This window comes from Sipha flava, unplaced genomic scaffold, assembly GCF_003268045.1.
Source record: "Sipha flava isolate LNK unplaced genomic scaffold, YSA_version1 85_pilon_pilon, whole genome shotgun sequence".
Classification (NCBI taxonomy): Eukaryota; Metazoa; Arthropoda; class Insecta; order Hemiptera; family Aphididae; genus Sipha; species Sipha flava.
This window is the reverse complement of record NW_020273627.1, coordinates 664,779-681,618: the sequence shown is the minus strand read 5'-3', so window position 1 is coordinate 681,618 and position 16,840 is coordinate 664,779. Positions and strand designations below refer to the sequence as shown.

The following is a 16,840-nucleotide window of genomic DNA, read 5'->3' as shown; positions in this document are numbered from 1 at the left end:
AACTATACATTTATTTTTTAAACAATATTGTTATTTTTAAATAAATTATTGGGGTTTCAACTTTATTTGCATATAAGAGTAATTTCCTAATTTCTTTTTTCCTTTTCCTGATATTGCAGACTGCAACTTAAATTTAATAAGTCTATATAATTTATAGAACATGCATAAATTATTACCTTATTATTTAGGAACAGCTATTAAATGTATACCAATAAATAGATTCAACATCAAAGTTGATAAATATCAAGAAGTATCTAAATCTTATCCCAATAAATTATTAATTATACATTTATATAGAATAAAAATATTTGCTGTCAAAGATGATAACTGACAATGTAAGGAACAATTTACATAAAAGTAAGAAATTATGGATTATTTTACACAATTACACATGTAAAATTATAGTCTTTCGAAGTGCAATCGTAATAAACTATTAAGCCATTATTTTTTTTATATTTTATTATTTTTGTCACATGATTCATTTTATTTATATTACGAGGTTATATATGATGTTTCTTATGTCATTAGTCATTGATATTATTCCTATTGTTCTCTAATCAATACAGTCATGTAAAACCCCTTTGAAATCATAATTCATTTCCTACGTATATTTACGTTTAATCATAGAGCATACCTTTCAGACAATTTATATAAACAATGAATGTAAGACATGTCACATAAGTTATAAAATAAAAGAGAGAGAGAGAGAGAGAGTAGGTGGTATATAGTATTGGTTCGGCGTTGGGAATTCCCACAATCCCAGAGAAAGCGAAGAAAGGTGAAAATTTATATTCTATGCATCACGAACAAACGAAACCGCTGTTACTAGTTAGCTAATGGTTAATTTACATTACATGAGGTCAATAACATTGAATATATAACTAACCACATTTGATTTTTCAGCTTTCGTCAGGTACCTACTTGATGAAAAATGTATGTATAAATAAGTCCAATATTTTTTACGTACAATTTAAATACAATATCAGATAAGGGAAGGAAATGCAAATACAATTATGTAAAATATTTAAAAGTGTAACGAGTACAATCACTATATTTTTTTTCAGACTATTCATTTAAAAAATACGAAAATTAAAATTTCGCAGAAGACTCAACTACATAACTAATTAATCTTCTACATTATATTTTTCATTTACCGAATAAATATTTGTACTATAGTATACAGAGCAATGACGTGGCGATATGGGTAATCAAGAGGCGGCCGTCTCTCAATTTTATGGGGGGTGGGTTGGCAAGGCCGTATCTAAAAAATTTTTTTTATTATGTTTTTTTATGTATAATAAGTAGTTTTATAAATTATATTCGTGTATACACTGTATTACGAAATATGTAACATTTGTTTTCCGTAAGTAAAATTAGGTCTTTCTAGCCAATAATAAAACAAGTCCGAATACCGACTGGTGTTTTTGTTGGGGGGGGAGACACTCCCGAGACCCCCCTTCGGGACGGCCTTGTTTGTAATAACCCGGGCTCAGGACTTTGCTTATTTTTATGGTTTTTTCAAAAACGTAACAGTGTTATGGAAGTGTATGTCATGTTATAACACGTTCAATTATGAAATTTGAAGTGCTTTTTTTCGACGATTTTTTAAAAAAAATTCTTATTTTCTGTTTTTTTGATTATTTTTGCTTTTTTGCATATATCTGCTAACCAATATATATTTATTTCTATTGAATACATCTGACCTAACATAGATTTTTCAACTATTTATAAATACCATTTACAATTTATTTTTCAGAAAATCCCTCGGAAAATCTATAAACTTTGATCTCACTATTATTCCGAAACACAACGAAGTGCGAACAGTCATACGTAGGTAATTTTCCATAACGGGGTTATACAAGAATAACACATTTCTGGTCCAATAGTACTAGCCCATTATGGCAATATGTACCTGTGCATTATTGAATTGTGGGAGGAGAACGATAAAATATTGACTTCTGGCTCCAGATTTTAAGATTACGTCATTGATGTACGTTCGGCGTATTGTAGTTATTTAAAATTTTGTAAAAAGATTATTTACACCTCCAAGAACTTGATTGATAAGAACTATAGTAAGTATGTAGTAAGAACTATAGTAAGTAACATATGATATTATTATGTTTATGAGAAATCTATTTGCTAAAAACAAATGAACTGTAATTTTTCTTTGAAGACATTGACGAATACATCGCCGTCATCATGTATAAAGTAATTGACCAACAATATTCTACGAAATTATTCATCATAGATAAATTACGTATAGTAATAATGTTATAATATCGGTTCATGCCTGCCAATCATCACGCGAACAATAATGAACAAATGAGGTACTATTATACTACTATAGTTCATAATAGCATGATATCCAATACAGCAATCATAATACTCAGGGTCGTATTTAAGGGGTGGTTCGGAGAAGCAATAGCCCTCTGAAATATTTAAGGGAACTGTAATATTTTTACGATAAATAAAACTAAATCGATTTTTTCGTATTCTCAATGGAAAATTATTTATGAATAAATAGAATAATATAAAAAATAAATGTTGTACTATAAAATAATTTATATTATTTAGTAGTGTACAAAATTTATTTGACACATTATTTTATTGAGATATAGGTATTGATTTAATCTTAATTTGTACGAGGATGAGATATTCAGGCCCATAAGTACTAAATTATTTAAGAGTACTACCATCAGTCTAATAAAAGACAATTTTCTTTAACTTTATTTGTATAATTATAACTCAGTTATTATTTTGGATTTTATATTAATTACAAATATTGTGTTATAGTGTACTGAAATGGGGAAAATGAATTGCGAGCGGCTTTTTAATTAAAATTAGAGACACTTATTTTCGGTTTTACATTTTAGGGAAGAGAGGTGGCAAAATGTTGTTGCCACTCGGCGGAGAAATCTTAAATACGGTCCTGGCAATCCTATTAATAAAACTATTAAATTCTTTTTTGACAAGCAAAATAAAAAACCAATACGATAAAAATAATTCCCTGACCAAGGTCAAAATAATAAATACTTCTTGCACACGTAGGTATAAGTATGAGGGGGGTCAGTAGCCAGAGAGGCTTAGGGTTTAATCACCCCCGAAATATTTTCTTAAATATTATTGAATAATTCCGATTGCATTTGAAATTTTATAATTTGCTAGTCAAAGAATCTATTAATACTCTAAACTCCCTCCCCGAAAAATATTTTGCTGACTATGGCCTTGGTGTGAGCATTGATTATAGAATATAATTATTCTATAATCAATGGTGTTAGGTATGCAATTTTCAATAAATCTTAAACCTTCATGAGTATTTAATAAGGTACTATGATTTGAGAATGAATACAATTATCTAATCAGCCAAAGCCAAGGTTTCAGTTTCGTTTCGATGGCAAAAAAATTTCTGTAGATCCTAAAAAGTAGTCAGATGAGATACAGGGTCGGTCGATGAATAACCGAAAGAGTGAATTCTTATTATAAACTTGAAATCAATGAGTAACATGGGTTTCGGAAAACCAAATTCTGAGCGAAGAAGGTTAGGTGAATTACTAAGTGAATTAGACTCAATGCATAACAATAGCTTATACTACGATATTACTAATATATACTACTATATTATATTGTAGTATAGATACTTTTCATTTTGTATCATTTTGTAATCAGATGGGTTAAAGACATTTTTATAAACATAAATATAAACACAACCCTCAGACTTTGATATAATCAATTAATAATACCTAACAGTTAGAATTATTATTATTATATATATAAAATGCAAATAAGAATATTCAGTTAATGTTTCAAGTTTCTTCGATTAATACTTTTATACAATGAAATAACATAGGTACATCGTTCAATAAGTTTATATGATTATTATTTTTTGACTTACGATGGAAAAAAAAATCCAATATTATTAAAAACTTATATCCCTTATATTCCACCGTTTTTTTTTAATAGAATCTTTGAACATCATTTAATTTGGTTTCTGAATTTTCCAGTATTGCAAGACTTTCAATTATTATTATGTTTCTAATTTTTTTTATTACTTTAACCAAGAAACAAAAATTTGTGGAAATATTTGCTAAATGATTTTTCAATTCATTATTTTACATAATATCATGAACTTGTGTAATAGCGATTGCAGAATTGGAATCAAGATTTGAAATAACTTCTTTAATTTTTCTTTAATTGAATTCCAATATAATAATTTTAATATGAAAAAACTATAGTTTACATATATATAAGTATGAAAATGTGGAATGTTTACAAAATATGTAAGTATTAGTTAAATATTTAAAAATATGTATTTACATCAATATATGCGAAAATATGTAAAATAAAAAAAAGTCTCATATTATTTAGAGTATTATGAAACGTGCATATTTTTGATATTGTTGATATCAGACAGTGGCGTAGTCAAGGGGGGGGGCTAAGGGGGCTATAGCCCCCCCATGGTCCGTGTTTATATGTATAATGTATCTTGACTGTTTAATAGAATCAATGGATGCTCGTTTTAATCAAAGGCTTATTGATGTTATGCCACTTGAAGGACTTATTCCGGCCAATTTAAATATGTATGACGATAAAAATATTATAAAAACTGCTAAAATATATGTCCAAGATCTCCATGATGATACCTCATCTACAATCAGAACTAACCTGTTTATATGGAGGCAACAATGGAGTCAAAATACTATTCCAAAACCGAATTCTGCTCTTGATTCACTCTATCATCACACCAATCTTCGACCTAACATTAAAATACTTTTACAATTATTCGCCACGTTACCAGTTATCTCTTTCACTCCGGAAAGAACGTTTTCAGCACTTAATCGCTTAAAATTTTTTTTAAGAAGCACCATGTCGGAAAACAGACTGAATAGGTTAGCTATGGCTAATATAAATAAAAAAGAGCAATTCGATGAAAGTGAAATAATAACTGAATTTGCCAGAAATTCGCCTAAGAGGATGCAGCTGTCAGAGTGGAGCAAGTGACTGAATACTGAAACCAAAATTATTATTATTATTATTATTATAAATTATATATTAATAAATATTTTTAAAACTATACTAAAATGCTTGAATTACGTTTAGAAACTTGGTGGTAGATGGTGAGGGGGGGTTAAGACTGAATTCTCATATCCTCTCTTACCTTACTTATCCAAAAAAGTAGTTAGCCCCCCCCCCCATTTAAAAATCCTGGCTACGCCACTGATATCAGATTTCAAATTCAAACGTATAAGTATTATATAATTAGGTATTCATGTGGTATAAAGTAATAAATCATATTGTTTATTCAAACATGATTTCCGAGTAAAAATCCATGAAAATGGATAATCATAATTTGTTGCTTAATACCTACTTAGATTAAACATACATAATATATTTATTATGTTATATTTATTAGTATATTTAATATATGCAGTGCTTAACTTGGCAAAATTAAATAAGGCGGGCTCAATTTACTTTTAAAAAAAAAGCGTCCCCAAAACTTGTTAAGCGTTATAATTATGACGTAATAATAGTAGGGGAATGCTAAAATTTCTGAAAATTAGTTGGGGTACTCCGTCCCCCCTCAAGTCGAGCACTGAATCTATGCATAATATGAGATTGCAATAGGTCGATAACGATTCAAGTAAACAAAGAAATACGGACTTGTGAGTCAATCTGAGACTTCAAATTCCGGTATTCGAAAATTGACATAGATTTGATTCAGAATCAAACCAAAGAGTTGGAAGAATTGAGTGTTAATTCACTGATTCAACTCATTAAATTGAACAGAGTTGAAAAATTTGATTCACCAAAATTAGTGTTGAAATGGCCGTAAGACGTTTGGGCACAGATCAATATTTTTACCTGAAATTCGGGAGAACGATTGGGAATACACGTTTAGGTACACTTTTTTTTCAGACCCCAAAAATCAATACGTTTGTGTACATAATATTTTTAAATTAATACTACGTTTGGGTACCATCGTTTAGGTACACATTTTTTATATTTTAATAATTTCATTTTCTTATCTATATTTATTTATTTTATTTTTTAGAGCCTATTTGCAATACTCAGGAGACACCGCGAGGAGGTTGGCTCTTAATCTCTCAAAAATGTTTATTGTTTATTTACTTAACTATATTTATTTTTTTTCCGACAAAAAGTAGACCGATGTCATATAGATAATTCCTTATATTATTTTTAACTTTAAACTCGTACTTTTTTAAAATATACTCAACGTTATCTGAATCCTCTTTTCTTATAATATTTTTTATATTTTTCTTAATGTTGCATATCTTTAAATAAATTTCTTCTTGAATCGTCATCAACGTATTGATTATATTAAAACAATTTGGATGGCTTGTATAAAACTGACTATTAAAGTCTCGATGAAATGTATACATTTTTAAAATTATATACTCGCATATATATGTAATATTATATTGATGCAGGCGTAATAAAGATTATAGTCAATAACAAATAACAAGTGAATAAAACGTATAAATTCGTAATCGCGATAATATTAACGGTTTGGAGATAAAGTATCGAGCAATAAATGAATATACCACTATTGTAGATTACGTGTTTATGACGTGTACTCAAATGTTCTCTGATTTACTAGGTAAAAATATAAAATACCTTTTATTTTATGTGTCCAAACGTTGTGTTTATTTGTACCCAAACGTGTTGGGTTTTGGGTCAATTTTCGATTTTGTGACCAAACGTTCATCGCCCGTTGAAAATTTCAACGGGCGATGAACGTTTGGTCTATCCCTAATTATCACTGAATATCGGATTGCGGCATACGACATAAGTTCTATAGCTGTGATATTTTTATCATCATAGTAACCAAATGGTTAATCATGGGTAATCATATTTTTAATTTCATACCACAGATATACTTACATATATAGGTATATATATCTGTATTTCATATACAATTTAAAGATTTATTGGGTACATGAAGAACAGAGATACAGAGATATCTGTAATCTTCATGGATAGTTTTCTTAAATCATGAGTTAATAATTTAATCGACGAGGTAACCATAGACCTTACACTAAAGGTGCCTTTACACGTAGAATCTTTCTTTCACTCCTGGAACGCACGGGTTTGAGTGAGGACTTGACTGCACGCAATCCTCTCTAGTCAAATTGTAGTATTTTAATTATAAAATTCTTTCCCACGCACTTTCCTTCTTTCCATTCGTCATTTGCTCAATAACGTTCGTCCAAAGTGTATTCCCGACGTTTTGAACGTGTGAAAGCGTGGCGTGTGGAGTGTTCTAAATTCCAACAGTTTTGCAATCACGTGGAAGTTTTTTAAAATTTAAACATTTTTTTGTTTTAAATGATGAAAATACGAGAAAACAATCGTATTCGTACTATTGCGTTTGTCGGATTTTCAATAATGGATCAAAATCGATTAAAATCGAAACGAATTCGCAGTGTGTGGGTGAAGGAACATCGGAGGCGATTTAGTCATTTGCCATTAATATCGGAACTACGAGAAAATTACCCAGATGACTTTAAAAATAATTTTCGGATGGGTAGTGCATATTTTAATATTAATATTTAATACTGTCTTAAATAATTAAATTTTTTAAATATCGGTTTAGCGGGTATTACCAGGTGGCAGTGATTAAACGGCACGCCGTCACAAAAATGAAAATAACGATAAAATGATTAACCACGCGCAACCGATCCAGTTTGAACACTATCAATCCTGCAAGACGTTAAATTCGTACAATCGTTCAGATGGAAATTCTTTCTCGCGTGATAGCCCTCACGCCATTCAATCGCGCGGTCAAAACTCTACGTGTAAAGGCACCTTAAGAATAAAACAGCACAGAGTGTAAAGAAAACTTGTATCAACATTAGTGATTATTATTATAAAATTATGGATAATGAATACCTATGGTAAATGGTTATTGGGCATGATGGATATGAGTAACGAGTAATGATTTATGTCCGTGATAGGAAAATATAAAATTTGATATTTGATATATGCTTGAACCCGAAAGTCATCCCTCTAGATATGACACCGACTTATTCCATATAAATATGAATTAAATCATTACTCATATGTATAATAAAAATTGTAAATTAATGCATATTATATTTTTATTCTGGATAGTTGACATAAGATATTTTGCTGTATGTCTTGCAAAAGAAAAGTAATGTCAAGAATAGATTACTATAATTTTGTAGAATTAGAAAAATAAATATAATTTTTATTCAAACTGAGTTTAGTGTATATTATACCATACAGTATCAATGCAGTAAATATAATAAAATTGTAATTTGTAACTTATAACTATTGTGTTATTTGGTCAGGTATTCACAAAAAATTTAAAATCATTTTTAGATGTTCAGTTTCCTTTATAGTAAATAATTCATAAAATACATTAATAATAAAGGTTTAATATTCAGTAATAATAATAATAATAATATTAATAATAATAATAATAATAATCATATAAAAAATAAGTTAACATGAAAATAAACATAATTTCCAATACATTGCACATTATTATAGTTTATGTACATATATTAAGATATAAAGAAAGTAATTGGTAAAGTACAAATAAATAATTTATTAACATTTACATAGTAGTTACTAAATTTAAGTAATATTAGTGTACTTATTCTCTTTGGACAAATTATAATTTTCGAGATCCAGTTCTATTCTTAATCACTCCAAATGTAGCCAATTTTACTTCGTTTAAAAAACTAGAGGAATTGTGTACCGTACTACCACCCAATATAATTCTAACATGTGGGTTAGCTGTATTTAGATTATAAATTGCCATTGATTCTTCATATGTGACACCACCAATTACAAAAACAATTACATCTTGAACCCTATAAAAACAAATTATTTTATTAAAACATTTATAATTTCATTAAATTTATAGATTAAGAATTGATGCAACTTTTTTTTTTTAACTGTGCAAAATATAATCCTGAGATATTTAAAAATATTCATACTAGGATTTTAGAAAATTCCACTTTATATATGCCACATTAGATAACTTTTTTTAAGTTCTTAATTTATCAAAACTTTATTTAATAATGTTTTTTTTTATATTGGAGAGAAATTGAGTTGTATAATTAGTTTTATATTTATTTTATTAATAAATATTTTTTTTTATTAAAATATCACTTAATATGGATATTTAAAAAATAATTTTATAGATTAACTGCCATATATAAGTGATATATATATATATATATATATTGATACTTTATTAATTATATTTCCCACATTAAAGTGTTTAAATTATATACTTCTTCATTGGTTGATTTATTTCACTTAAGAATGGATATTGTTCTTCTTTTAATTTTGATTTTATCAAATCTTCGACTAATTCCTTTATTAATGGAACATGTTGCGTAAATATATTGTCAACTCCTTTTAAATCCTTACAAAAAATAAAAATAAATATATCAATAATTATTTTATTTACTAAAATAAAAAAACATAATATGATAACATTAATTAATAAATATATATATTATATAATATTTTTCTGATATAATTTATTAGTTATATTAGAATTAATTAGATTATATAATAAATAAAATTTCTATTTATTTACCTTGTAGAATCGTTTTGTTATTTGTTTTGCATTTTTTAATGTATTTTCATTATCTAAAATGGTTTTACTTTGGTATTTCATTATATCATGCACAAGCTAAAATTATAACATAAATAAAGATTTTTAAATAAAAATTATTATTTAATTAATTAAATAATCACCTCTATCCAATGTTCAGCAACTTTTTTTGATTTTAATAACTGTATTAAACTTGTTAATTCTCTATTACTATCCTTGCTAACAGATTTAATAGCATACAGCATTACAAGTTTACTTGCCTCTTCTTCAGGTATATTCTTTTCAATGAGCTCTCTAATTTTCTTTAAAAACATATAGTAGTAATATAACAATGCAGTCCTGTTTTAAATTATTATTAACTTAAGTGAGTATAAATATTTTGATAAATTTAGTGTTATTGGGTGATGGACATTATTTTTTTTTATAATTATTAAACTATAGGGTGTTACCACTGGGTATCCTCCCTAATCTCATGAATCATGTTATCTGTTTTATTTTTTTTTTTTTCTGTCACTTATCAAACCTACTTATTATACAAAAAAATTATATGTATAGATTGTAGATTTCTTCAATAAATAAAAAAAAAAAAATTATTAAACACTGATAAGATATTTTTAAAAAAAATATTATAATAATTTTATAATTATATATATATATATATTAAAACCTAATATGTTTTATGCTTTTAGAACTAATTTTTGTAAAAATGTCCTTTTTGTGGCAATTCAACATATCTTAGTGTAGCCAATTGATAAAGAGATGAATCCTATTAAAAGGTTTATATTATCTCATGCCAAACATTTTAGTAAATTTCATCGCTGTTATATATTGTAGGTACCTACAATATTTTAATTTATGCATGTAGTAACTTCATATGATGAGAGATGGAATCTCATAATTCAATAACAGAGAATAGTGAGTCAAATTTAAGTTCAAATCCATACAAATTAACAATGAAATCCATCTTTGTCATTTGTTCACTTTCAAAAGATATTGTTGAAAATATAGAAAGTTTTTAAAAACTATTTAAAAAATAAAATTAACACTGTAATAATGTCAAATTATGTATTTTATTTTCTGAGATATAAGTAATAGCAGTTGAGCACAAATACATCAACCGCTTAGTTAAAAATTAATGTTATATCTAAATTATAAGAGATGCTAAAACTGTATTTATACCCTATACATGGGATTAGCTTCTGGACTTGTCAAAATGAACCCAGGGAAATATGTGTTGGTTGAAAGTTAGATCTTTAAGTTCACAAAGAAATACCTTGAAATTAAAAGAAAAAACTGGGCACGTCAAACTCAAAGTATCAAGTGGGTCAAATATAATGAAAAGTTTACCACGCGAGTGACAGAAACATTTTATGAAAAACATTTTTTTTTTCATATTTTTATATTTTTATACACACAATAATCAATTGCAGTTTATCAGAAAATAATGCATAATAATGTATACCAAATACAAAATTGTTTAAGAACCAAATATAGTTACAATATGACATTAATATTAAATAATTTTTTTAATTAATTTTTTATTTTGTCCATTATTATTGGTATCCGAAAAAAAATTAGATGTTGGCCACATGCATGAACTAAACAATTAGATATAATTAATGCTTGACATACACGTGTTAAGCCCCTTATTATAAATCAAATATCCACGTACGTTTACATTGTTATCTGCTTAAGTAGGGATATGAATATAGATACAGAAGGCCTATATATCTAATTAAAGGATTTTCGTATATGTTTACATTGTTACTTAAATATGTTGGAAACTGAACATAAATTAAATATATACAAAAATAAATTACTAAATAAAGCTGAATATTAATAAAAGAAATCATTTAATATTAAAAACTAAAACATAACTATAGGAATCAGATTACAACTGATTGCAAACTCAAGACCAATTTTCATTTAGTCATGTTTCCTAGTTGGAATACTTTAGATATATTTAATTTTCGTGTTATCTACCTATTTTTTCATATTGAAAACAGTTCTGTTAAAATTATAGATACAATATGTTTTATTAATATTTCCAATATTTCGAATACCAGTTATTTTTAAGTGAATAATTATTAATTGGGTTAAAATAAAAATAATCAAATATTACTTCATAAAGTAATCATGAGTTAAATTAATTCAGTAATATAGAAATAATTGTTCATGTTATATTTTAACACTAATAACAAATAAAAGAAACATTTAATTTATACAAACGTCTTTAAAAAGTAGATTCTACTTTTATTACATATACTAATTAAATTGATATATCAGTGCAGACATTACTAAAATATAATATCACATAATGTGATGTTTACCTGAGTATGTTGAGAAGATTGGATATCACAAGCAATTTGTTGTTGAAGTTCAGATACTTCTAAGAGATTTTTTTTTGAAACATAATTTGATAGTTGTTCCATAATTACTACATGTTTGGCAACTGTACCTGACATTTTCTATAAAAAATAAAATAATCATATCAAGTTTAAATCCAATAACATTTAATTATTAACTTATAAAGTATTGATGGATACTTTAAATTGGGGATAGTTTTCAACAAAAGCTTTCATATCTGATATTGTATCAAGTTTTTTGTGATCCTTTGCTTTAGACTTAAAATCATCAATTAAAGATTTCATAATCTCACCAATTTCACCAAAATTTTTGTATATATTCTAAAAAATTTTTTTAAATATACAAACATAATTTTATTTAACTTAATTAGTTTTAAAGTATAAAATTTGAACATTTACTTGTTTGTATAAATCATCTTGTTCAGCACACAGTAATAGTTTTTGAAGATCTGGTTTTATGTCTTCAATATGGCTTAAATCTACTTGATTATTATTTATAGTTAGCAGCTCGTGAACCATAGCCTGATAAGACCACTGTTAAATCCAAAAATTAAAGAATATTAAGTTAAATTGTTCATTCTAAAATACTTATAAATGTAAAGACAGAATAACATTCCTTGTAAAAATTATCCTATTAACTTTATATAAAAATATAATAAAATATCATAATTTAATTAAATATTTTATAATAACTTAGAAGTCGGACCAGAACAATTTAAAGTAATATCCTATCAATTTCCTCAGAATACAATTACTTAAAATTAAACTATTTTCTATTGTTAGCAACGTTAAGAATTCGTTAAGAAGTAATTATTTAATCATATTAATCTTACCGGTATTAACAGTGGAGTAACTGGATCCTCTCTTCGATCAAGTATGAGTAACTGAGGCTGAATGTCTCCCTGCTTTAAATTGAAAAGATTTTCTTCTTTTGAAAATATGTCCTGAAAATAAGTTATATTATGTTCATTATATACAAAGATTATTATTATTATTATTATATTATATATAATATTAACTGTATTAGGGTATATTTTGTTTTTACAAATGAACACAAATAATTATAATTTAAAATTTAAATTGTTCATTATTATTATTAAATTATAGTTTTATATAACAGCTATATCTAACAATAATAAAAATTTTTTAGATATAAATATATAAATATTTTTAAACAGCTAGAACTTTAATTTTTATGATTAAAAATATTATTTTGACTAAAAAACTTAATAATAGGTAACATAAATAATCATAAATAACAGTACAAAAAAAAAAAAACATTTATATTTTATTTACTTTAACTTTTTCAGCAAGTTGTTTACTCATTTTTGAAGATGCTTGAAATCTTATTAATGGACATTTTTTTAATGATAATAAAACAGAAATAATGCCCTGTGTACAACGTGTAAGCTGGAGTGGATCCCAAGACAAACCTATATAAAAATAATATATAGCTAAAATGTAAAACTAATTAAAAAATTAATTTTCTTACATTGCCCACAAGATGGAATATTGAATGAAAAAAGATGAGGAGATATTGCCAAGTAATCAGCATAATATTCTTGTACTTCACGAACAACTTCTTGAATATCACTTTCAGCAATTGTTTTGATATCAGTTTTTGAAATTATATTACTAAAATCTGAAAATAGTAAAGTTTTCTATAAAATAAATGTATTATAAGCAAATAGTTGTTTTTATTTACTGAAAATACAAAAAATAAGGAAAAATATATAAATTTATAAAACAAATATTAAATATAAAAACATATTATACTTACATATATAATAATAACCATATCTAGGATTACGTAATTCTTTGCATAGTAAAGAAATGTTTTCTTTAGTTGGCCGTAGAAATGTTATACATTTCATATGATACATGTTGTCTGAACTACTATTAGGAGTTAGTTGTTCAAATAAATATACTTCTTTCTGAAGTATTTCAGATTGGCTAAAAACCGCACTCACTATACTAGTCTAAAATAAATAACATTTTTATTATACTAACTATAAATAATTGTAAGTTAAAATTTAATAATTGGTTTAAAGAAAGATACGTTGAAAATTGTATATGATATTTAACTTTAAAAAACTTACATAGCCTTATATTTGAATATGAATTATCTATTTGAGAAAAGTATCATAAATATTTAATATTTAACATAATATCATATTTTTCATCATAAATAAAAATATGTGAAGTCAAATATAATTGAATATAATATATATAATATTATAATAATACGAATTTCATGAAAAGTATAATTTAATAATATGTAGGTAGTAAATACCTTTAGCTATAATTGTTCTACAATTTTAATTTAACTCTAATTTATTTCAAATGGATTATTAATAAAATAATTATTTTTTACTCCATAAATTGTACATGAGTGTTCTACGAAAGTAAAAATAAAAACAATTTTAGTTTACATTTGTATGTACAATATGCTTACAGTTGTTTTATCCATAAGTAGTACTTTCATTCCAGGACCACAATCTTCTGTCATTTTAACTATATACAATTTAACAGATTGAATCAGGTCCATAATGAGTAATAGTAACCACTGATCAAAATATAGTCAAATTTAATTTATTAATGAATTAATGTTAAGAATATTTTATTAAAATTAGAAAATCGAAAAGTGTAAAGACTATTGACAGGCGCAACTTTAATGATTATTGATAACAGATTAATAATATAGTCACAGATATCATATAATCAGGTATAGAAAAATATAAGGTACGCTCCATTTAATAAATGACTCAGGAAAAAAAATTGTAGTAAAATCCATGACGTCATAGCCCATGAAAATATTATAATAATGATAACGAGCAGTCCGGTCGTTACGTTCAACACAAACATACGTACTAGGGTCCTTGGCTATAGATGAAGACATTTTTTTTTAATATTTTTGATTTCTCACCCCCTCATTTTGTTCATTACTATAAGAAAGTAATTCGGATTAAATTTAGTTATGAGTACTCACCCCTTTCACGTGCCCCAAGAGGGTTGAATATTAGTGAAAAAGGGTTGTTTTGTCATTTTTTGACTATACTCAAAAAAATATTACATTTATCTTAAAAATGTATAAAACATATAATATAAATATTTATATTTTTATTAAAAAACATATTTATACAATTTCTCATAAATTTATTATTTCCCAAGAATAATGATAAAAAATCGAATATTTTATTTATTTAAAAACGGTTTTTTACAGTTATTTAAATATATTAAAATAATGGTTGATGATACGACAAAATATCTTATAAACAATTGGTAAAGAATTTGATTTCCTAAAATAAAGTTAATTAGCATAAATTTAATTGGATTGATTGTTTTACTGTAAGTCAAGTTAACGTAAAAAAATGTAATGTATCTAAAATGTTATTATGTTAATTCAAGATTTTCATATAATACATTGTTTTAATATAATACAGTTTATACAATGTCTTATAAATTAATTATTATTATAATTTTTTTTAATTTTTTTTATATAGTTGATTTCTTTCAGTTATTTCAGTTATTTCACTTCGCTACCCGTGTCGTAAATGTCACTAAAAACGGATGCCCACTTCCACTCTTTTTCGAAGACCTTAAATCTTATACTAATATTAAAGAAGTTTTAAGTCTATCATCAATTTTGCATACAAAAATCAAAATTGAATTACCATATAGCACTAAGAATGATCCGCCTCAATGTAAGAATTGTCAGACCTACGGACATACCGCTAAATATTGCCACCATCCCTCACGCTGTGTTTAATGTGGAGGGTCACTCTTCAGAAACTTGCGCCAACGAAAAAAGCAGCCCAGCTACGTGTGCTCTTTGCATGGATGACCATACCTCAAACTAAAAATGATGTTTAAAATATAAAGCACTACTCAAACATCGCAAATTTACTCATTCAATTCGATGAAATCCGAACACTGTACTCACGTCTAGCGTTCTAAAACCATAATTTCTTCCTCTCAAAGTCTCATACGTTTTCGTCGCCGATCATAATAATACTCCATTATTAAATAATTCCACTAACAATCACATTTTTTCCAATTTTATTTCAGATCTTTCTTCACTAATTAATCCCCTTATTTACTTCTTTACAGCCGTACTGCAAAAGCAATCCATTCCATAGTTCATTTATTTCCTATATCATTAACCTAATTACCAATTATGTCATATTCACCAATAATTATTTCTGTTTATCTTAATGTCACTATTATGTATTTAATCTTAAGTACTTTATAACAATCGTTGAGCTGTAATAGTTTTATATTTGAAGCTAATAAAAAAAAAAAAAAAATGATAATCACAATTCCAATGAATTCCAGGTTTTTTTTAAAAAAATTGAATTTAGAATTCATAAGTGAAAAAATAAAATTTTTTTTTTAGTTTTGTAGAGTATGGATGTAAATCATATAATTAAGTGCGGTTCGATGAAATGAAAAGGAGCGTCGGGCGTTTTATGCAATAAGAGAATTTCAACATAGGCTTGCGCAGAGTTTAAAGTCGGGAGCAGCGAATATTTTTATCGGCCCATACATGAGTACTAAGTTAACATTTTTAAGCTCAAATTTAAGCTTCAAAGCCTATTTAAAGTTTGAACACAGAAAAAATTAGCTTGGTAGCAATGTATCTTTTGGATAACCAACTTATTTTGTATTGAGCATTATCGGTGTGGCGGCCCAGCTTGGACCAGTTCGGCCCTTACAAATATATTCAAACCGTCCAGGGGCAGCAAGAGCACACCTTGCTGCCCATGTGCGCATGCCTAAGAATTCCAATGAAGCTGAACGGTAAATTTTACTAGAGTGTAGTGAGACCAACTATGCTAGGTATATGGTTCAAAGTGTTGGG

At 26.4% G+C, this 16,840-nt stretch overlaps 1 protein-coding gene across 1 annotated transcript; it reads right to left on the bottom strand.

The window, feature by feature from the left end:
- Positions 1–8,592: 8,592 nt before the first annotated feature.
- On the bottom strand, positions 8,593–14,723 carry LOC112693375 (vacuolar protein sorting-associated protein 45). The gene is made up of 12 exons (XM_025568407.1): positions 14,435–14,723; positions 13,760–13,958; positions 13,472–13,621; positions 13,276–13,412; positions 12,813–12,923; positions 12,379–12,513; positions 12,160–12,300; positions 11,944–12,081; positions 9,757–9,915; positions 9,596–9,691; positions 9,285–9,418; positions 8,593–8,858 (listed from the first exon to the last, which is right to left on the bottom strand). The coding sequence occupies exons 1-12, from the start codon at positions 14,525–14,527 to the stop codon at positions 8,657–8,659; spliced, it is 1,695 nt and encodes a 564-aa protein (XP_025424192.1). The 5' UTR covers positions 14,528–14,723; the 3' UTR covers positions 8,593–8,656.
- Between the last annotated feature and the right edge of the window lie 2,117 nt (positions 14,724–16,840).